Source organism: Ochotona princeps, chromosome 17, assembly GCF_030435755.1.
Source record: "Ochotona princeps isolate mOchPri1 chromosome 17, mOchPri1.hap1, whole genome shotgun sequence".
In the NCBI taxonomy this organism is placed as follows: domain Eukaryota; kingdom Metazoa; phylum Chordata; class Mammalia; order Lagomorpha; family Ochotonidae; genus Ochotona; species Ochotona princeps.
The window spans coordinates 39,140,820-39,163,955 of NC_080848.1; the positions used below are offsets into that span (position 1 = coordinate 39,140,820).

The 23,136-nt window shown below is 45.4% G+C and overlaps 1 protein-coding gene and 1 non-coding gene across 3 annotated transcripts in view; one reads left to right on the forward strand and one right to left on the reverse strand.

Moving 5' to 3' along the window:
- Positions 1-23,136, reverse strand: part of METTL16 (methyltransferase 16, RNA N6-adenosine) — a 118,254-nt gene that overhangs the window by 50,787 nt on the left and 44,331 nt on the right. The window contains exons 1-2 of one of the 2 annotated variants that reach the window (XM_058676245.1): positions 8,764-8,919; positions 2,571-2,698 (exon numbers count right to left, since the gene is read on the reverse strand). In XM_058676245.1, coding sequence (XP_058532228.1) covers positions 2,571-2,698 — 128 coding nt within the window. In that variant the 5' untranslated portion in view covers positions 8,764-8,919. Of the gene's footprint in view, positions 1-2,570; positions 2,699-8,763; positions 8,920-23,136 lie in introns of those variants that run through there. The other variant, XM_058676244.1, reaches the window with a different exon arrangement.
- Positions 10,463-10,569, forward strand: LOC118759694 (U6 spliceosomal RNA). Its single transcript, XR_004996351.2, has one exon. It is a non-coding gene; the product is annotated as a U6 spliceosomal RNA (small nuclear RNA).

Genomic DNA, 23,136 nt, shown 5'->3' on the forward strand with positions numbered 1-23,136 from the left:
ATCCCATATGGGTGCTGGTTCATATCCCAACTGCTCTACTTCCTGCCTCCCAGCCTCGGAAGCAGTCGAGGATGGCCCAAAGCCTTTGAGACCGTGCATCTGTGTGGGAGACCCAGAGGCTCCTGGCTTCGGATCAGCTCAGCCCTGGTCATCTCTCACAGCAGAGCAGGGATCTTGAGTCATCTTGAGCAGAGTACTTGAGCCATCACCTGCTGCCTTCTAGAGTGTGCAAGAACAGGAAGCTGGAACTGGGAGCAGAGTCAGGACTTGAACCTGGGCATTCAAGATGGGACACAAGCATCCCAAGTGGCAGCTAAATCACCAAAGCAAACATAAGCCCGAGTGAGATGTCCTGAAAATGGGTATCAGGTGGTCACAGTGGTACAGATATTCAGAGGATTAAATCCCTGAATATCTTAGCATGCTTGCACCTTAAGTCCTGTCCTAGAGCCTCTATCTTTAGGCTAGAGGGAGACTCTAAGAGTAAAGAAGCCAGCAAAATGTCTCACGCCCCACAATCCTATTCCCTAATTTCCCTCTCTCCACCTTCCCATAGGAGACTCAACACACTCTTCCCAGGCACCCTTGGGGTCTCCACGTCCCCCTGCATTCCGTGAGGCTGCCTTCTCATACATACAGTACATGCGTACATCAGTCAGTCTCATACAATTATCATATTCTTTGCCATTCCTTAAAGTACCTGACATAATTATTTTCTTAGAAAAAATTTTTAAGTCAGCTTAGGGCCCCAGTTTGTGGCCCGGTTGCTCCATTTCCCATCTAGCTCCCTTCATGTGGTCTGGGAAAGCAGTCAAGGACAGCCCAAAGCCTTAGGACCCCGCACCAGCATGAAATACCAGGAAGAAGATCCTGGTTCCTGGCTTTGGATGGGCTCAGCTCTGGCAGTTGTGCCTATTTGGGGAGTGAACCACTGGATGGAAGATCTTTCTCTGTAAATCTGACTTTCCAATTAAAAATAAATAAATCTTTAAAGTTAAAAAAAAAAGTCAGTTTTAAGCTTATGTTCAGTCTATGGATTTGTATCATAAAATACAAAATTAAATAAAATAACAAAAACATGCAGAAAAACAAAAAACTTACATTTGGCTGCATCTTGGTTAATACATTATAAATGTGAAATGGTTTTTCTTATTTTGTGTCAAAATACACTCATTAAAATACCATCTGCATACCTTCAAAAGTCAACAAGTTTTAGACCAACAGGGTACACTCCTACATTGTAGAGTGAGTGATATCTGGACATAGAGAATATATGTTTTTTAACTTGAAAAGTAGGGAGAGAGACAGGTAAGTATTCCTATCTGCTGGTTAATACCATAAATGCCCACAGCAGCCAAAGCTGGGAGAAAGAAACTGAATCTAAGCCTCTCGTGTGGGTAGGGGAACACACCACACGAGCCGCCACCTCCAGCTCCAGCATCTACATCAGCATGTGGCCAGGTCAGGAGCTGGAGGAGGTGCTGAACTCAGGTTTTCTCTTACAGAATATAGGTATTTTTTTTTTTTAAAGATTTATTTATTTGATACACAAAGTAAGAGAGAGAAAGAAACTTTCCTTCTACTGTTTCACTCCCCAAATGGCCCAAACAGCCCAAACACCCAAGCATGGTCCAAGCTGAAGCCAAGAGCCTGGAGTTTCATCTGGCTCTCCTACATGGGTCAGGGGATAACCTAAGTACCTGGGTTATCCTCCACTGCTTTCCCAAACACATCAGCAGTAAGCTAGATCACAAGCGGAACAGGGCCAGCACAGTGGCGTAGCACGCTAACCTTGTGCTGCCGGCATCCCTTAAGGGTGTCAGTTCCTGTCCCGGCTGCTTTACTTCCCACCCAGCTCCCTTCTTGTGGCCTGGAACAGCAGTAGAGTACGGTCCAAAGCCTTGGGATACTGTGCCCGTGTGGGAGACCTGGAGGAAATTTCTGGTCCCTGGCTTCAGATTGGCTCAGATCCAGCTGTTGGAGCCACTTGGGGAGTGAACCAGCAGACAGAAGATCTTTCTGTCTCTCCTTCTCTTCGTAAATCTGCCTTTCCAATAAATAGAAATAAATTTTAAATCCTCTCTCTTTTTTAAGATTCATTGATTTGAAAGGCAGAATGACAAAGAGGGAAAGGCAGCTGCAGAGAGGTGGATCTTCCAGCAGCTAGGTTACTTCCCAAACGCCTGCGAAAGCCAAGGCTGAAAACAGGAGCTCCATCCTGATCTCCCATGTGGGAGGCATGGACCCAAGTACTTGAGCCACCACCTGCTGTCTTCCCAGGCATATCTAAAGGAAGCTGGGTCTCCAACTGGCACTCCAATATGATGTTGGTGCTGTAAGTGGCAGCCCTACTTGCTGTACCACAGTGCCAGGCCCCCAACCCCCCATTTGGCAGATGAAAAAGTTGAGATCCTGACAGGTTAAGTGATTTGTCTTCGCTCCTATAGGACATGTAACGGGATGTCTACTGTTAGCATTCTATCAGTTCACAGAGTACTTTCCACTAAATGGTGTCCATTAAGATGGCAATAGAATGAGACAGCATCAGTAAGTTTTCATCTGTTACCTACCTCACTCTTCCATTCAGATTTATCTGAACATGTTGCTTAAAATCAGGATATTTGGATGCCAGATATGCAAAGTCAGGAGGTTTGTCCTTGTATCTATTTCTTGCATGCATTGATTTACTCAGAGCCATCTTTAAAAAAAAAATAAAAGAAAAGAAATCAGCATATTTAGTTTAAAAAAAAGTGAATGGGGAAAAGCTATGGATGCCAAGTCAACAATTACAGCCAATACACCTTTGCCAATCAAGTAAGAATGTAAAAATGAGATTTAAAAAAAAAAAGTATACGGTGAGTAAGCAGGAAAGTGCCAATCAAAACCACAAGATATCGCCTCACTTGCATTACAGTGGCCATTACCAACAAAAAGCAAAACTGATTTTAAAAAAGACAATGAATATTCAGGAGGATATGAAGAAAGCGCATACTGGTGGGAGTATGAATGGGGTAGCTGCTATACATTTGCCAGTTCTTTAACAACCTAAATATAGAACTTAAATCCGTGAGCCAGCAATGCCATTCCCAGGTACATTCCCAGAACAATTCTAAAGTCGGGATGGGAACACATACTTACACACCAACGTCCATAACAGCAATACTCACACAACAGAACCCAACTGTCTGCCAACAGTGGAAGCATCAGCCACCCATGTAATGAAGCATAGCCCTAAAAACAATACAACTTGGGCCAGGTGCAGTAGTCTAGTGGCTAAAGTCCTCGCCTTGCCTGCACCGGGATCCCGTATCGGCACTGGTTCTAATCCCAGTGGTCCAGCATTCCATCCAGCTCCCTGCTTGCGGCCTGGGAAAGCAGTCGAGGACAGCCCAAAGCCTTGGGACCCTGCACCTGCGTGGGACACCAAGAAGCTCATGGCTCCTGGCTTCAAATCTGCTCAGTCAGCTCTGGCCGTTGCAGTCACTTAGAGAGTGAATCAACGGACAGAAGATCTTCCTCTCTGTCTCTCCTTTCTGTGTATCTGACTTTACAATAAAAATAAATAAATCTTAAAAAAAAAAAAAAGAAACTCTGACACATGCTACACCACAGACGAACCTTGGAAACATTACACTAAGGGAAATAAACCAAACACAAAAGGGCAAAAGCTGTATGACTCCATTTATATGAGGTACCAAGAACAGTCAAGTTCATATATATAGATGGTAGAAGGGGAAATGAATAGAGGTGTCCAAGAGCTGGGTGAAGGCAGGAATGCAAACTAGGGTGCCACGTAGACAGTGATTCAGCTGGAAACTCTCCAACAGCGACACTGAACAGCAAATTTAAAAATGGCTAAAATGGTAAATCTTTTTTTCTTAAGACTTATTTATTTTTATGGGGAAGTCAGAAATACAGAGAGAAGGAGATATACAGAAAAAGATCTTCCATCCACTGTTTTTTTCCCAAAGTGGCCACAATGACCAGAGTTTGAGCTGATCTGAAGCTAGGAGCCAGGACTACTTCTAGGTATCTCATGTGGGTGAAGGGTCCCAAGGCTTTGGGCCGTCCTCGACTGCTTTCCCAGGCCACAAGCAGGGAGTTAGATGGGAAGTGGGGCTGCTGGGATACAATCCAGCATGCATATGGGATCCCAGGTGCACATGGCAAGGACTTTAGCTGTTAGGCTACCACGCTGGGTCCAAGATGGCAACTTTTCTTCGACTATAATAATATATATAACACAGGATGAATGCTTTCTAAACCAATGGAAGAAAATTGAAAAAAAAAGAAAGAAAAGAAACTTTGCTGTCAGAGCACTGATGTAGAGACTACAGCCCAGACCAGGATGCTTTCAGGCCAGTTGTCACAGTGGCCCCATAGAGACTGAACATTTGCAGGTACACTACAAAGTCACTACAATGTGAAAACAAATCTATTCAAACTTCTTTATGTCAGTCTTCTCATTCCTAGCTAGGTAGCTGAAACAAAATGAAAACTTTTTTTTTTTACAAAAAAGAAAAATGCTAATACATTTATATCAACAAATAAAAAATGGAAGAAAAATCACTGTAGTGATTTGGTAAACCTTCTAGGCAGTTGATCATTGTTTCCCTCTTTCAAAAACATTTATTTTTAAAATCAACATATAAAAATTGTACATATTTATAGGATAATATGATGTTTTTAGTCATGTACCCCCTGTATAATGTTCACGTCAGGTTAAGAAGGCTCTCCTCAACAATTTATGATTTCTTTGTAGCAAAAAATATTTGAACCTTTCTTCTAGACTTATTTTTCTGATTTTTTTTTTTTTATTATTATTTGAAAGGCAGAGTTACAAAGAGCAGGGCTGACACACACACACACACACACACACAGAGAATCATCCACAAGCTTCTGGGGACTCCCCACATGCTCGCGATGGCCAGGGCTGCTGGGAACCTGGAACTCCATCCAGGTTGCCCATGTGGGTGGCGGGGGTCATGCTCCACTGCTTTCCCAGGTGCCTCAGCAGGCACTGGAAGGGCACTGGCTTCCACAGGGAAAGCTGGCATTGTAGATGGAGGTTTGACCCTCAGTGCCACAAACCACAATTTTTTTGAAGCTCAGTATTTACCTCTGGATGGTGATTTTTATTTTCTTCTTTATATTCTCATATATGTTGACACTTTTACAGTCAAGTATTTATTTAAACAATATTGTGTTAAGTAACAAAGCTCAGGACCGATTCAATCTTTTTCCATTTCATTTTTTTAAATGTATTAATTTTTTTGAAAGGCAAATTGAGAGACAGAGACCTTCCATTCTCTGTTGAGTTCCAAATGGCCACAACAGCCAGTGTTAGGTCCTATTACAAAGCCCTCCTAGTATCTCTCCTTTGCAAACTCTGTTCGAAATGTAATTTTACATAGTAATAAATCTATTATGACTGAATTTCAGAAGCCCCCCCATCCCTGTTTTTTGGGACGATTTTCTACAGAGGAAATCACGCCTGCTTCAACAAAGAATTGTGTTCTCTTCAGACCTCCCCAAATCATACACCCATTTTTCTCACTTGTATGGTTTAGAAGTAATTCATTTACAGCATGTCCAAAATTAAACTGTTTCAACTCCCCCACATGGTTCCTCTCCCATTTGTCCCTATCCCACCGAATGGCACCGTTGTTGCTCCTGTAGTACGCAAACCAGAAATCTTCAGTATTTCCTGTTTCTACCATTGCAAACACACTGTGCCCTGAATACTCTCTATCTCCGCATTAGTTCTTGACTAGATTAAACTTTCCATCCTTTACCATTTTACCTTCCCCATTCAGATCATTACCTCATTATGATCACTTGCTCAAAATTACTCACAAAGTCTCTAATAATTCTTAGTAGCTACTCTGCCCCCATGATACATTTTTCACCCAGCAATCTCTTGTCCCCTCCTTCCTTCCTCTCAATGCAAATTTGAGCATTCCCTGGTGAAATCCCTTCGGGGGATTCTGAAAGCTATCAGGCTAATGAAGTCTGAGATCACTAACATGCATAATCTCGGTTTGGCCTAGCCCTCCAACCTTGTTTGTCACTACTCCCCCGTGTGCACCAGGCTCCAGACATGCGGCCTTTTTCATTTTCTCTGCTGCTTGGTGATCAGCTCTGCCACCTGCTGCTGTTACAAGATTCTCCTCACACTCCCACCATTTCTTTCCACTCAGGATAGCCCATTATCCCTTCAACAGCACCCTAAGAGTCGGTTTCTCAGTGGCCACACATCCAATCCCATGCTGAGTGCTTTTTCCTCAGATGCTCTGTTGGCTATTATGTGTACAATTAGCTAACATGTGAGTGAGGGGTTTAAAATGTTTCTGGAGTGTCTCAGCATGATGGCTCAGTAGCTAAGCATTCCACCTCCAAGTGCCAGGATCCTATTTGGGTGGCGGGTGCTGTCCCGGCTACTCCACCTCCCTCCCAGCTCCCTGCTTGTGGCCGAGGAAAGCAGTAGACAGCAAAGCCCAAAGCCTTGGGACCCTGCACCCAGGTGGGAGTCCCGAAGAAGCTCCTGGCTCCTGGCTCTGGATCAGTTCAGCTCTGGCCATTGCACCCACTTGGGGAGTGAACCAGCACACAGATCTTTCTGTCATCATCCTTCTCCCTGTAAATCTGCCTTTCTAAAAAAAATAAATAAATCTTTAAAAAAAAAAATCCCCCTTATATACCAGACACACACACTTCTGCCAGGTTCCAACTATATCCACCTTATTCTTCACTATACTCCCACTAACTGTTCTGCTGAATAAATGAACAATTCAGAATGCGGAAAATCTGAGTTACCCACTTTTGCTCCTCACACTGTCACTGAAACTCACCAAGTCTCAGTTTTAACTTGTTAACAGGAACACACCACTCACAAGCAGCACCAGCACAGAGGGAAGCAGAAGATCACGGCCCAGCCTCAGTCCCACCAAGAAACTCACGTAAAGGAACATGCTTTCCTTTCTTACGAACAACAGAACAAAGGCATGTTAACAGGAATTCAAGAGACACTAGTAGTAGGACAGGTCAAGATTCTAACGCCGCTTAAGCTGCCACCAGCAATGCAGGCATGCCATCTGGCACTTCCAATCCAGTTCCCTGTTAACAGCCCAGGAAAAGCAGTGGAAGATGGCGCTAGTACTTGGGCTCCCAAACACACTACAGACTCAGAAGAAAATCATGGTCCTTGGTTTCAGCCTGGCCCTGCTCTGGCCTTTGCACCCATTTGTGGAGTGAACCAGCAGATACAAGATTCTCTCCCTATGCCACTCAAATCACTAAGCCTTATTGGAAATGCAGATTTACAGGGAGGAGAGACAGAAATATCTTCCATCCACTGATTCCCTCCCCACATGGCCACAATGGCCAGAGCTGATCTGATCTGAAGCTAGGAGCCAGGAGCTTCTTCTGGGTCTCTCCCACGTGCAAGGTCCCAAGGACTTGGCCATCCTCTATCGCTTTTCCTGGCAAGGAGCTGGATGGGAAGTGAAGCAGCTGGAACACAAACTGGTGCTCATATGGGCTGTTGGCACTTGGAGAAGGAATTAACCAGTGAGCCAACAGGCAGGCCCACAAATAAACAAATTTTTGACTATACAGCTGTGTCAGTATACATATACTATGACACTCTGAACATATATGAACAAACTGAATCACAGATAACGCAAATTTAACTCATTTCCTACACTAGTCAACTTTGGTCAGAACCAACAGTGAGTCAAGCCATTGCCTTGCTCACTAACTTCCCAATACAATCAGTCCTTAGATCAATATATTTGAGTTCTCCAGAGTGTCAGCTCTTCACCAGCATTAGCACTATCTCCCCACTTTGCTTCAGCCTCACCTACTTGCCCTGGTTCATGCTGCTGTCACCACAGTGGCTTCCTTGCTGTTTCCAAGTCTGGCACACTCAGGCATCCTACGTTCTGCACCTGTTGCTCAGTACGCAAAGTCTCCTTTCTCCCTGCAACAGACAGTTTACCTTCCCCTTGTTCAGGTCTTTGGGTTCAATACCCATGTCTCAATGATGACCCATTTAAAAATGAGGTAAGTCTTTCCAGCTTAAGTCTTTTCACTCAACTTACCCATCAGACATTCCATATATTTTGTGTATTTCCTGTCCAACAAGAAAAAGAAAGAGAAGGAGAAAATAAAGGGAAAATGGAAGAAAATAGAAGAAAAGAAGGCTGGGACTCCTCCTGGGTTACCTGAGTCAGTCCGAAAATCTAAAGTAGTGCAAACCCTTTAGAACCACGCTTCTATTTTCTTTGATTTTTCTCATCTCTATTCTTCTTCTTTGACTCTGACTCTTGACCCATCATCTTCAACCACCACCATTCCTCTTAACACAGAAGTCGGCAAGATAACCTAAATTTCACTTTCTGAACTTCGAATTCCTAATGCACAGATCTCTCCCAATGCAACCCAAACTCCCTTTCACTTCTTATCCTCCCCCTCAACCCGACTTTGCCGTGGTGCCGCCCCTGCCAGCTGTGCCACTCTCCCACTCCTTCCTCACCATATCCCACCCCGCTCGTCTCCCCGCCTGTTTCAGATGCGTGCACACCTCGCAGTCCCTGGGGTCTCTCCTCCTTCGGCCCTGGTCTCCTTTAAATCGCCAACCCTTCCGAACACCATCGCCCCCAACACACACACACTCCACGCGCAGACATCCACCGCGGGTCTCCCTCGCCAGCCCCGGACCCGACAATGAAGAACCCGCCGGTGAGGTGCTAAGTGACCCACCTCTGACGCTGCTGTTCCTGTCAGACACTCCGGGTCCGAGCTGGGCCTGCACGACCTCCCAGGAACTTAAACCACCCGCAGCGAGCAGCGGCCGCAAAGGCAGAGGCGACGCTCCCAGCGCGCCGCCATCTTGTCAGGCAACCAAAGCCTATGATTGGACAAACTCCTCTCGCGACACCTGCGGTCGAGCCTGAAGAAGCAGAAGGAGGTCGCGCGAGACCTGGAGTTTGCAGGCCCCGGCGGCCGGCAGGCGGGGGCGTGGTCGCGGGAAGAGTCCCGCGCGGGAGGCTGGAGGAGAATTTTTTTTTTTTTTAAGGTCGGTTTCTGGGCTCTACTCTAGAAGTCCTGAATCATCATCTCCGGAGCTGATCGGAGAATATATGAGGAAAAAAGACTTTGGGGTTTGGTGGCAGGTGATGGGCGCGTACTCAGCCACAGGTTTTTCCTCCTTGGAAGTCACCTTCATTCATGACAGACAAACCCGCAAGAGGCGGCCAGACGGAGACGGAGGACCGGCAATCCCGAGTCGCTGATTCGAGGTCTCACGTTGAGATGGCACAAGCTATATACCTCGAACTTCCTTCCATTAAAATAATAATAAGCTCTGGGAGCTGGTGTGAGGGACGGAGATGAATTCTAAGTGAAATTCAGTGTACCAGTAGTTGCCCATATGAGTCTTCATATGTATTGTACGATATCCAGTCCCAAACGGATGACTTTAAACAGCAGTCATCTTAGTTGCTCTGAGATCTGAGATCTAGGAGGGGATTGACCCCGCTGTCCTGCTGTCCCTGCACATCCTGTATGTAGGAGGGACTGTGTCCCCTCTCCCTCCAGTTTGGAAGTTCCTCCCTGCCTCCCTGCTTGATTTCTACAGCAGGGCAACTCAGGTTCCTGCCTGTTACCTCAGCCATCCCCAAAGGGAAAAGGAAAAAGCTGCCGGACCTTGCTAGGGCTGCCATAGGTGTAGAGCTGCCATTGTCACCACACTCTGAATTAGGGGCCAGCCCCGGGGATAAGAGCAAGGAACTATGCCAGGGTACCTCCCATACTGGAAGATAACGTAACACCACAGAAGGTTTTCTGTCTTGGAGCCGGCATTGTGGCACAGTGATTGTCGGTTTGAATCCTGTCTGCTGCACTTCCAATCCAGCTCTCTGCTGATCTAAGAAGTTAGAGAAAGTTGACCCATGTAAGAGACCCAGGTGGAGTTCCTGGCTCTGTGCTGTGGCCTGGCGTAGCCTCAGCCACCGCAGCCTTTGGGAGAATGAAGCAGCAGATGGAAGGTTTCGCCATCACTCTGCTTTTCACATAAATCAATAAAATTTAAAAGAAAAGGTTTTCTTTTTCTCTCCTCCTCTCTGTGTATGTGACTTTCCAATAAAAATGAATAAATAAAAGAAAAAGGTTTTCTATTTGTAGTTGGTAGTGCTATAGGTACTATTTTTTGAAAAATTTTTGAAAAATTTAGTGCTTGCTTCTGAAAATGCAGGCAAACAACATGCTAGTTGGAGTTGTTGCTGTAGACCCCTCCCAAACCAGTCCGTTCAGCTGATATGTAGGAAACCAGTTACAGATGTGGAGTGGTGCAGGAAAGTAGGTATTCATTGCAAAGTACAGCAGGAACCAGGCAGCTATGGTTTCATTCCCAGGCTCCACATGGAGTTAGGGGTAGAGGTTCTTGCAGATTGAAATTGGGGTGCTCACTTTGGCAGCACGTATACTAAAATTGGAACGATACAGAGAAGATTAGCATGGCAGCTGTGCAAGGATGAGATCGGGTTGAGAGGTGAATGGTCAGCTGGTATCTAAGTTCATGGTTGATGAGTGGTGCTGGCTCCCTGTCTTTCAAATAAATAAAAATTTAAAAACCTTAGGGCCAGCGTTGTGGTGTAGCCTGTAAAAGCCTCCAGCTGTAATGCCAGCATCCCATTTGGTTTGTGTCCATCAAAACTGCCCCTTGGATTTCAGGGCTCATAGGCACTCTTCTCCACTACAGCCTCCTGGACCATGTATCTCCAGGTTCCTTCTCCCTCTGACCTCTGTTCCCCCTGCCTCCATCTGCTACTGGAATCTGAAGTGCTCCAGTCCCCTGACCCTTTAATTCAGTTCCTGTGTCCTCCAGGCCTGCCCACACCCCCTCCCCCATCCCTGTACCAGCAACTGGCATCTTTCCTCGGCCTCAGAGGTGGGCAGCGCTGCTCCAAGACAGGCAGGTGCAACTTGGCTAGCCTCTGGCTTCCTGATGTGGGAGACCAAGGGGAAAAGGCTGGATAGCCAGGAACCAGGAGCCAACACACAGCAAGGCCTAAAACTAACTGAATGCTTGGGATCACGTTCAATGTCCCTGCCGCTGCCCCTGAAATCCTCCCACCCTCTCTTCCTGGGTGTGCTCAGCATGCTTTTCACTTTGTGAGCAGCGAGTGGCGTCCGCTGGTTAAGGTTAGCCCTGGTAAGCCAATGCTGCTGTTCAATGGTTGATCTCAGTGTTTAATCTGACCAGTGGGCCTGGGGTTTTACAAGCATTGGCTCCTCTCATCTTTACAACCTCTGGAGAATTTAGCTACTGCTGTTGACTCATTCTAATGAAGAGAAGACTAAGATCATGGGTGATTTAGTAGCTCAGCAGGAGATCTTGCAGCCAGCAGTGGAACCAGCACTCTGGACTGACTGTCCCAGCTTGTTGGCTTACCCCTCTGGTGCCCTCTGCAGAACTGGCCTCAAGGGACTCACCTCCAGGCTCCATCGGCACCATTTTAGGGCCCAAAGGATTTTATGCTATGGAAAGTAGAGGAGAAAACATTCATTTAGGTGGTTTTGTTTTATTGTGTGTGTGTGTTTTCTAAAGAGTTGCTTATTTTTATTTCAAAGGCAAGGTTATACAGAGGAAAAGACAACAGAGATACTTCACCTGCTGTTTTTCAGTCCTCAAATGGTCCCAACTCCTAGAGCTGAGCAGATCCAAAGCCAGGAGCCAGGAGCCTCCCCTGGATCTCCCATATTGGTACAGGGGCCCAAGGACTTGAACCATGCTCCACTGCTTTGCTGGGCTATAAACAGGGAACTGGACATGAAGTGGAGCAGCTGGGACATGAACTACACTCATATGGGGTACTGGCGCATATAGGCAGAGGTTTAACCTACTATCCAATCGTATTGGCCCCTATTTATTTATTTATTATTTGCTTATTTTTAAGATTTATTTATTTTTAATGGAAAGTCAGATATACAGAGAGGAGGAGAGGCATAGAGGAAGATCTTCTCTGTTGATTCACTCCCCTAGTGGCCGTAATGGCCAGAGCTGAGCTTATCTGAAGCCAGTGGCCAAGAGGTTCTTCCAGGTCTCCCATGCGGGAGAAGGGTCCCAAGGCTGTCCTTGACTACTTTCCCAGGCCATAGGCAGGGAGCTAGATGGGAAGCAGGGCCGCTGGGATTAGAACTGGTGCCCTTATGGACTCCTGGTGCGTACAAAGTGAGGACTCAATCCTCTAGGCAACCATGCCGGGCCCTATTTATTTTTTTTTTACATGCAATTGATCTTCATTTTATTTGAGAGAGATCTTTCATCTCCTGATTCACTCCCCAGATGTTGGCATTAGCTAGGGCTGGGCTGGCCAAATCAGAATGGTGATTTGAAGTGAATTAGAAGGACCTTGGAGACATCAACTGCTGCCTTCAAAAGTACACATCAGGGCCTGGTGCTATAGCTAAATCCTCACTTGCATGTGCCAGAATCCCCTATGGGCACTGGTTCATATCCCAGCTGCTCCACTTCCCATCCAGCTCCGTGCTTTTAGCCTGGGAAACCAGTAGAGAATTGCCCAAAACGTTGGGACCCTGCACTTACATGAAAGATCAAGAGAAAACTCTTGGCTCCTGGCTTTGGAGAGGCTTAGCTTTGGCTGATGTGGCCATTGGGGAGTGAATCATCGGATGGAAGATCTTTCTCTCTATCTCACCTTCTCTCTATAAATCTGAGCTGTCTTTCCAATAAAAATAAATAGACCTTTCAAAAAAAAATCCACATCTCTTACATTATTTTAGGCAGTATAACTTGGACACTCTGTTACAATAGAGTTTGCTTTTGAGGTAGAATTTCCGTAAGATTCATCATTTGATGCTTAGAGTGGCTTTTAATGTCTTCACAGTGTCTTGCAACCAGAACATTTTCATTGCCTTAAAAAAACAAATCCCATGCCCATTAAGCAGTCAGTCCCCATTTCCCTCTTCCCTGTGCCACTACACTGCTTCCTGTCACTAGAGGGTTGCCTATTCTGGACATTTCACACTAATAGTCATTTGGTGGCCTTTCATCGTAAGGCAGCTGGTCTCCTTCACTTGGTGTGATGCTCCCAGGATTCATCCATGCCATACTGTACAGCAGTATTTCACCCTTTTTAATAGCTGAATAGTATTCTAGTCTGTGAGTATATACCACCAGTTACTCTTCCACTCATCAATTGATGAACTTTGGGATTCTTTCCATTTTGGGCTGTTATATGAGTAATTAATAAAGTATTTCAGAAGAATTATCATATGAACATTGTTTTCAATTCTCTTGGGTATATGAGTATGCATGAATTAAAAGTTTTTTTGGGGGCCTGGTGCCGTGGCCTAGCGGCTAATGTCCTCACCTTGAACGCCCCGGGATCCCATATGGGTGCCGGTTCTAATCCCGGCAGCTCCACTTCCCATCCAACTCCCTGCTTGTGGCCTGGGAAAGCAGTCAAGGACGGCCCAATGCATTGGGACCCTGCACCAGCGTGGGAGACCTGGAAGAGGTTCCTGGTTCCCGGCTTCGGATCGGCGCACTGGCCCGTTGCGGCTCACTTGGGGAGTGAATCATCGGATGGAAGATCTTCCTCTCTGTCTCTCCTCCTCTCTCTGTATATCTGACTTTGTAATAAAAATAAAAATCTAAAAACAAAACAAAAAAAACACTTTTTTTTTTTTCACAAAAACTAATGTACCTTTTTTTTTTAAAGGGTTTTTTCTCTTTCTTTTTTTTTTTTTGGTTACACCAAAGACCCAACAGGTAAGAAGCCAAGGGAGTTGGTGGAGCAGCAGTTTCTTAGCCATAGTAGGACACTGCTGTCCTGGCTGGATCTGGAGGGTTAAGGAAGAAGAGCTGGCCTTACTGCCCAGAGCTGGGACCAACCAGGACGAGCTACAACCTCAGCAGGAGGTCCTCTTCCCAGGGAGCAGGTAAACGATGGACCAGGTGCAGCGTGTGCTGGAAAACTCTCCCTTCAATTGGGCAGTAGGGAACGTAAAAGCAGTTTTTTAGAAGACTAAGCAAAGATATCCAATAATAAATACATAGTAGTTGCATAGCATTTCTCCGGAAAGATGCTCTGTCATGTATCTTACCAGGCCTGCACCACCAGGCAGCTGTTTTCAGTTTGTCTGTACTGTAAACAAAGCTGGGACACACATCTTTCACACACAGATGCCAAAATCTAACTGGTTTCTCTTTTTCTGCTGCCCTGGGTGGACACTGGAATAAAAGAAAGGTAAAGGCAAGATAGACTTCACCTTGTCCTTGTAGAGGATCTGCTGGGAGAGTTGCCAAACCTGCCTGGAGATGACCTTGTCCTGACCGCCTCGGTGGCAGTGCCTCGAGTAGTAGATCTCAAATCTCCATGTGCAGGTCCCATGGGGGACTTATTAAGCAACAGTTTCCTAAGCAGCACTCCCAGAGAGTTATTCCATCTGGCAAAGGGCATAAGAATGTACATTTTAAAAGTGTTATTTAAGGGGCCCAGTATGATAGTGTAATGGTTAAGGTCCTCGCCTTGAATACGCCCCGGGATCCCATGTGGGCGCCGGTTCTAATCCCGGCAGCTCCACTTCTCATCCAGCTCCCTGCTTGTGGCCTGGGAAAGCAGTCGAGGACAGCCCAATGCACTGGAACCCTGTACCCATGAGGGAGACCCGGAAAGAAGTTCCTGGCTCCTGGCTTCGGATCAGTGCAGCACTGGCCATTGCGGCCACTTGGGGAGTGAACCATTGGACGGAAGATCTTCCTCTCTGTCTCTCCTCCTCTCTGTACATCTGCCTTTCCAATAAAATAAATAAATCTTTAAAAAATAAATAGATAAAATTGTTATTTGAGAGACAAATGATAGATACACATGGAGAGTTTCTGTCTGCTGGTTCACTCCCGGAGCCTCACCATGGTCAGGGCTGGAAACAAGGGCTGGGAGGTCCATCCAGGTCTCCCATGGGGATGGAAGAAACCCAGATGCTTGAGCTAGCACCTGCCACCTCCTGGAGTCTGCTTCAGCAGGAAGCTGGAAGCCAGGAGCTAGAAGTAAGAATTAGGCCGCGGCACCCCAGTGTGGGATGTGGGCATTATCTTTCTTTTTTCTCCAGAAGTTTTTTTTTTAAGCATTGATTTATTATTTGAAAGGCAGAGCTTCAGAGAAACAGAAAAATAAACACATACTGGCACCCATATGGAGTGCTGCATCACAGGTAGTAGTTTAACCTGATATACCGCAATGCCAGGACCCAGATACAAGCATTTTAACTGCTGAGCTGAATGCCCAGGAGCCCCAGCTGATCTTGATGTAGGTAGATTCTGTGAGGTAACGGATTCTGTAAATGGTGTTCACTTTAAAAATGGCTGATAAGGGCTCGGCAGCGTGGCCTAGTGGCTAAGGTCCTCGCCTTGATCCCATATGGCCGCTGGTTCTAATCCCGGCAGCTCCACTTCCTCTCTATCTCTCCTCCTCTCAGTATATCTGACTTTGTAATAAACATAAAACAAATCTTTAAAAAAAAATGGCTGATAAAGGACCCGGTGGCGTGGCTTAAGTCCTCGCCTAGAACCCGCTGAGATCCCATGTGGGCGCTGGTTCTAATCCCAGCCACCCACTTCCCATCCAGCTCCCTGATTGTGGCCTGGGGAAGCAGTTGAGGATGGCCCAAGGCTTTGGGGTCCTGCACCTGTGTGGGAGACCCGGAGGAGGTTCCTGGCTCCTGGCTTCGGATCCGCGCAGCTCTGGATGTTGCAGTCACTTGCGGAATGAATCAGTAGATGGAAGATCTTCCTCTCTGTCTCTGCTCCTCTCTGTATATCTACCTTTCAATAAAAATAGATCTTAGAAAAAAAACCAGAATCATTGTGGAAATGCTGTGTGTACATGAACAAACGAGGTAAAGCCACTTCTACATGGCTACTTTAAATTGTAGTCAAAGTAGAACATTCACTTGCACTTGAGTTTCAGGATTGCAATATAAAGCAGAACTTCTCTCTCCATTTGACGAGCATTCAAATTGGAACATTACAGTTACTTGCCACCTGGAAAGAAAATAATCATTATGCAGAGACAGAAGAACATTTACTGCCAGTAGAGAAGAGCTAGCTTTGTCATTTCAGAAATTAGTGGGAATTGATGAATGTTAAGCCATGTGAGGAAGCTGCATATGCAATGCACTTGCTATGAAATTTGCACCATGCTGATCAATACTGGTAGTCGTAGGGAAAAGGAGGCAGTTCTCCCAGAGGAGAGGACTCTGGGATGGCAACAAATCAACTGGGTGGTGCATAACACACTAATTCTCTGCCTGTGGCATCAGCATCCCATAGGAGTTGGTTTGTGTCCTAGCTGTCCCAGTCCTTGGGACCCTGCACCCATATGACAGACCTTGAAAAAGCTTCTGGCTCCTGACTTCAGATTGGCTCAGCTCTTGCTGTTTGGCCACTTGGGGGGAGTGAACCAGAAGACGAAAGATATTTCTTTTCCTATCTCTATGTGATTTTCAAGTAAAATAAAAAATAAATCTTCTAAAAATAAATAAGGTTCATTTTGAAGGAATCCTCAGAGATGGACTGCTCGGTATAGCCATTAAATTACCATTTGAGATACCCACATTCCATACCACAGTGCCTACTTTCCATCCAGCTTCCTCCTGATGCACGTTCTGGAAGGCAGTGGATGATGGTTCAAGTATTTGCCTCCTGCCATTCACATGGGAGACCTGAACTGAGTTCCCAGCTCCTGGATTTGGTCTGGCCCAGCCCAGATTGTGGACATTTGAGGAGAGAACTAACAAATAGAAAATTTCTCTCCATCTGTCTCTCTGACTTGCAAATTACATGAACATGAATAAACATAACTTAAAAGAAAAATCTTAGGGCCTGATGCAGTAGCCTAGTGGCTGAAGTCCTTGCCTTGCATTCACTGAGATCCCATAGGGGCCCTGGTTCATGTCCCGGCAGCTCCACTTTGTGTCCGGCTCCCTGTTCATGGCCTGAAAAAGCAGCAGTGGAGGACAGCCTAAGGCTTTGGGACCCTGCACTTGTGTGGGAGACCTGGAAGAAGCTCCTAGCTCTTGGCTTCAGATCGGCTCAGTCCTGGTCATTGTGTTCACGTGGGGAGTGAATGTGTGGACGGAAGATCTTTCTGTCTGTCTCTCCTTCTCTCTGGAAATCTGACTTTCCAAAATAAATTAATAATTCTGTTAAAAATGAATATATACTTTTAATCTATATGTAAAAGATAAATATTATAAAGTAGCAATGAGTAGGAAAATTAAAAAAAAAACAACTAGAAGCTAGAATGTTGGAAACTGAACCAAATATTTCAACGTATGATGTTGTACCAGCTCATGGAAAGCGTGCTTGTTCTGTCGTAAGTTACATGGCAATAGGAGGCAGGCAGTGTTGATTAGGTTTTTATAAAGGAAAAAAGTATTTTCATTTTTAGTGTTTTTAATATTTGAAACTGTAGTCCACCACGTGAGTATTAGCTTCACTTTTTTTTTTCATTTCTGATGCACTTACAACCGACAACAAGTTCTAAAATTTTTAGTAAAATACTGAAAGAGCACAAAAGAAATCATCACACCTTCTCACTGATTTTTTAGGATTGTTTTGCCTGCTTTCAGCTTGCACAGTCATTCCCTCAGTCCTGCATTAGATGAAATGTGAAGACTGCTGGTTAAGCAGTTTCTAGAAGACTGTTGTCTCCACATCAGATGCTGGAGCTTGAAGTCCATGAGGCCAGGAGCTGGTAGAGTGCAGGAGTGCCAGAAGGATCTGGAATGCACAAGCAAGAGCTGGGGGTCTATGTGGACAGTTGGAAGATGTGTCATTCCTCCTCTCCTGGAATGTTGGTGGCATGAGTGTCCTTTCAATAGAGTTAATCCAAGCACACTTGGCACAAGAATCAGAGAAGCTGAAGGAAGAATGAGGGACAAGCGGTAGCTGCAGGCATGGCAGTGAAGTGACACAGCTGTCTGTGACATCTGTCAGCCACGATGTGGCTGCTGTTGCACTCAACCCTCCAGATCTCCTAGGAGAACCTCTGTGTTTTCTCTGATAATCAGCAACACACAGAAAGAGAAGTTGGGGAGGTGTAATTCAGGCAAGGCCAGTTGATATGCTAGAATGTTTTCTTCCTTGTTCTATGGGTTAATGGTTTGAATGTGAACTCCTGTGTCACCCTGCCCAGGTTTGACTGGCATTTCCTTACGTCAAGCTCTGTGTCCAAGAGTGACTTTCTTAGTCTTTCTGTGCCTTAGTTTGCTTGTCTATAAAACGAAGATAACATTATAGCATTCAGCTGTGGTTTAGGGGATAGGGTTGTGGTGCAGCAAGTTAAACCACTGCTTATGGTGTCGGCATCCTATGTGAGCACTGATTCCAGTCATGGATTGAGCTCTAGTTCCATTTCATTGTGGGCATTTGGGGCATGAACAGGTGGATGGGAGCACTTCCAGCCTCTGCCTCTCTCAAATGCAAAAAAAAGCAAAGAGGCTTTTCAAGTGTCCCACATGGTTGTAAGACAGATGTTCATAGTGAAAACTGAGTACAGAGTGTAAGGTCTTCCCTGTATTGTCACTGCAGTTTCTTTTTTTTTTTACTCATCTAACACTGCTAAAGATGTTTAAATTACTGAAATGTACCTTGGAAGGCAGCAGAAGATGGCCTAAGTGCTAGGGCCCCTGCCACCCATGTTGAAAACCAAGATGGAATTCCTGGCTCCTGGTTTTGACTTGGCCCAAACCTGGCTGTGGTGGCTGTTTGGGCACAAACCAGTGAATGAAAAGTCAATTTCTACCTCTAAATTTAAAATACATACAATAATCTTTTAAAATAAAAGATAAAAAAAAATTTGCTAAGGGCCCAGCGGCGTGGCCTGACGGCTGAAGTCCTCACCTTGAGCGCCCCGGGATCCCATATGGGCGCTGGTTCTAATCCCAGCTGCTCCACTTCCCATCCAGCTCCCTTTAAAAATAAAAATCTTTAAAAAAAGATTTTATGTATGTTTTATATATATTTATATATATATTTATATATATTTTATATATAGATTTTGTATATATTTTATAAAAATAAATAAATCTTTTTTTTTTATTACAAAGTCAGATATACAGAGAGAGGAGGAGAGACAGAGAGGAAGATCTTCCGTCTGGTGATTCACTCCCCAAGTGAGCCACAATGGGCCGGTGCTGTGCCGATCCGAAGCCAGGACCCAGGAACCTCCTCCAGGTCTCCCACGCGGGTGCAGGGTCCCAATGCATTGGGCCGTCCTCGACTGCCTCTCCCAGGCCACAAGCAGGGAGCTGGATGGGAAGTGGAGCTACCGGGATTAGAACCGGTGCCCATATGGGATCCCGGGGCGTTCAAGGCAAGGACTTTAGCCGCTAGGCCACGTCGCCGGGCCCATAAAAATAAATCTTTAAAAAAAAAATTTGCTAAAGAAATTTGCAGTAGTACCATGGCTGTCCATCTGGCAGCATCCTCACGAGATTGTGTTAGAATCTCATTGCCAGGTAGCCCTAAGGTTGCCAGCACAGCAGGTCTGAAGTGGATTGGAGAAGTTGCATTTCTAACTATACTCCTGTGTTTGAAAAGCAGACAGACCTAGATCTGTCATCCCATGGCTCCCTTCTCAAATGCCTGCAACAGCCTAGGCTAGGTCAAGTTGAAGCAAGGAGCCAGGATCTCCTTGGGTCTCCCATGTGGAGACCTTGAGTCATTACCTGCTGCTTCCCAGGATGTACACTAACAAGAAGCTGGATGTGGAAGTGGAGCTGGGACTTAAACCCAGGTACTCCAAAGCCAAAGCTTTGCACCAAATACCACCCACTGAGAAATTGCATTTATTTTGTTTAAGAAGTGTTTACTTGAAAGGCAGAGGTGTGAGAGAGAGAATCTTTCATCTTCTGGTTTACTTAATGGTGGCTGCACTGATCAGGCCTAAGTCAGGAAGCAAGAATTACACTTCTTTCACGTGGGTGGCAGTGGTCCACACTCTTGGGCCATCTTCTTCTACTTTTCTAGGCACGTTAGCAGGGAGCTAGATGGGAAGCATGGTAGATAGGACTCCAACCAGTGCTCTGCCATGGGCTACTGGCAACAGAGTCAAAGGCTTAAGCCACAGTCCACAAAGCTGGCACCAAGCAGCAGCATCGCCAACCAGCAGTACTGAGACTACTGTGAATCTAGGCATCGCACTTTGAGAACTGCTGACTTAAGGCTTCACCAGCACGGGTTGCCGATTTTTCTCTTAGACAAAGGTGTATTCATCATGGCACATGATCTCTTGACTCATTCTGTCCATGACATCACCCAATATTACTTACTAGGCAAGAAGACAGAGACAATGGGAGACTAACCGGAACTCATTCCACAAGGCTGAGCTATACAGGGCCTGGAAAAATCCCTCTGCTTCTCTTCCAAATTCCAGAAGGCTCCAAGCCAGGAACAAACTATGCCTAAAATAATACGCACAAGTACATATTTAAATATGTTTATACTAAATGCATAACACATAGCTATTTGTGCAAAAATTACATTATAAAACATGCATGTACATAGAAAGAAATTAGAAAATGATGCAAAAGGAAAAAACTTATCCACATCTTCCCAAAGGGAGCCACCTAATATTTTGATATATTTACTTCCAATATTTTAACTATATGTTTTGAAGATTTTTTCAATATTATTGTAATAAAAAATAAAAAGGACACACATTTTCAAATCCTGTTTTATTTTTTACTTAACATTGCATCAAATATTATATAATATAATAAGTTCTTGGAAAATTTACTTAAAAGACTAGTTTGGGTGCAGTTCTTCTTAAAGATTTATTTTTATTTTTATTTGAAAAGAAAGTTACAGAGAGAACAGAGAGAAAGTGTTTGTCTGCTGGTTCACTTTCCAAATGGCCACAAATGAACAGAGCTGGGCTGATCTGAAGCCAGGAGCCAGGAGCTTCTCCCGAGTCTCCCACATGGGTACAGGGGCCCAAGGATTTGAGCCATCGTCTGTTGCTTTCCCAGGCCACAAGCAGGGAACTGGATGGGAAATGGAGCAGCTGGACATGAACTGATGCCCAAAAGATGCCAGCACCCCCGGTGATAGCTTAGCCTACTGAGCCATCTCACCAGCCCGTTGGTTTTTGTTGTTGTGTATTTGTTTTAAAGTGAAGGCTTTTTCTCTGGGATGACAGGAAAGTGTTCCTACCCAGTGATTCACTCACCAAATACCTGCAAAATCTCAGGCAGGATCTATCTTAGCAGGAACTAGAGCTGGGTATGTGATTCGGGAACTCTAATATGGTACACTGAGGATCTTAACCAGTAGGCCAAATACCCTCCTTGGCACAAAATTTTTTTAAATCCATACATACGAGAAGCTTGTGGGCCCGGCACAGTGGCCAAGCAGCTGGGGTCCTCACATTGAATGCACAGAGATCCCATATGGGCGCCAGTTCTAACCCCAGCAGCCCCACTTCCCATCCAGCTCCCTCCTTGTGGCCTGGGAAAGCAGTCGAGGACAGCCCAAGGACTTGGGATCCTGTACCCGTGTGGGAAACCTGGAGGGGGTTCCTGGCTCCTGGCTTCGGATCAGTGCAGCACCGGCTGTTGCGCTCACTAGGAGAGTGAATCATCGGACAGATCTTCCTCTCTGTCTCTCCTCCTCTCTGTATATCTGACTTTGTGATAAAAATAAAATAAATCTTAAAAAAAAAAAGTTCTCTCATTTAAAAAAAAAGTTTGTAAAAATTTCCTGTGTAGCTCCCGGCAGTGTGGCCTAGTGGCTAAAATCCTTGCCTTGAAAGCCCCGGGATCCCATATGGGTGCCGGTTCTAATCCCAGCAACTCCACTTCCCATCCAACTCCCTGCTTGTGGCCTGGGAAAGCAGTCAAGGACGGCCCAATGCATTGGGACCCTGCACCCGTATGGGAGACCCGGAGGAGGTTCCTGGTTCCCGGCATCGGATCGGCACGCATCAGTCCGTTGCGGCTCACTTGGGGAGTGAATCATAGGGCGGAAGATCTTCCTCTCTGTCTCTCCTCCTCTCTGTATATCTGGCTGTAATAAAATGAATAAATCTTTTAAAAAAATTTCCTGTGTAGAGCATGTCCTCCAAAACTGCATAGATTAAAAAAATAATTTTTATACTAAAATTATTTTACACTATCGAAACAAGCAGCTTAAGTTTCATATGACCATGAACTTTCTGAAGTCCTCTTACAGTGGTAAGCATTAAAGAGTTGCATACTACTGCCACTGCTCTGCTCTATTACTCTAGTATCCCCAACTTTTCAGCACAAATAAAGAAGTTTCAAGGGGTCCAGCACGATGACTCAGTGGCTAAATCCTCACCTTGCAAGTGCCAAGATCCCATATTGGCACAGGTTCATGTCCCGACTGCTCCTCTTCCCATCCAGCTCCCTGCTTGGGGCCTGGGAAGCAGTGGAGGACCCTGCACCCGTGTGGGAGAGGCAAAGGAGGCTTCAGCTCTGCTGCTGTGGCCATTTGGGGAGTGAACCAACTGAAGAAGGTCTTTCTCCCTGTCTAGACTTTTCTCTGTAAATCTGATTTGCGTTTACAAGAAAAATAAATCTTTTTTTTTTTTTAAAAAAGGTTAAAATTTTTGAATTGTATAAACTCAGATGTGAAGAAATGTGACTTTCTTTGGTTTTCTGTAATTGAACTAAGCTTGTCTTTTATGCCACAAGTGACTAGTCGCAAAACAATCTGGGCACTTCTGAATGAAATCCTTCAAAATCAGATTCTTTCTGCTTTTCTCAGTCATTCACTTGTCTGTTACAGAGGGAGTTACGGCAGTGTCACCATGTGAGGAGGGGTTGATCTCTGGATCTTGGTTTACTTTGTTGCCTGGTGCCACCTGTTCCAGGTGTAGAAGGAAACCCAGATGAAAGTTGAAGGGGCGGAATGAAGGCAGTAGGTGGCAGATGAAGCAGCAGTGGGAAGGACCTCCCTGCAGGCTGACCACCTGCTGGGTAGCCACAACCTCATCTGTTCCCAGGGTATCCTCCTTACAGCTGGGAGCGCCTTCCTTGGCAACCAGAGTTGTGTGGAGAGGCTGGGAGCATCCTCCTGATCTC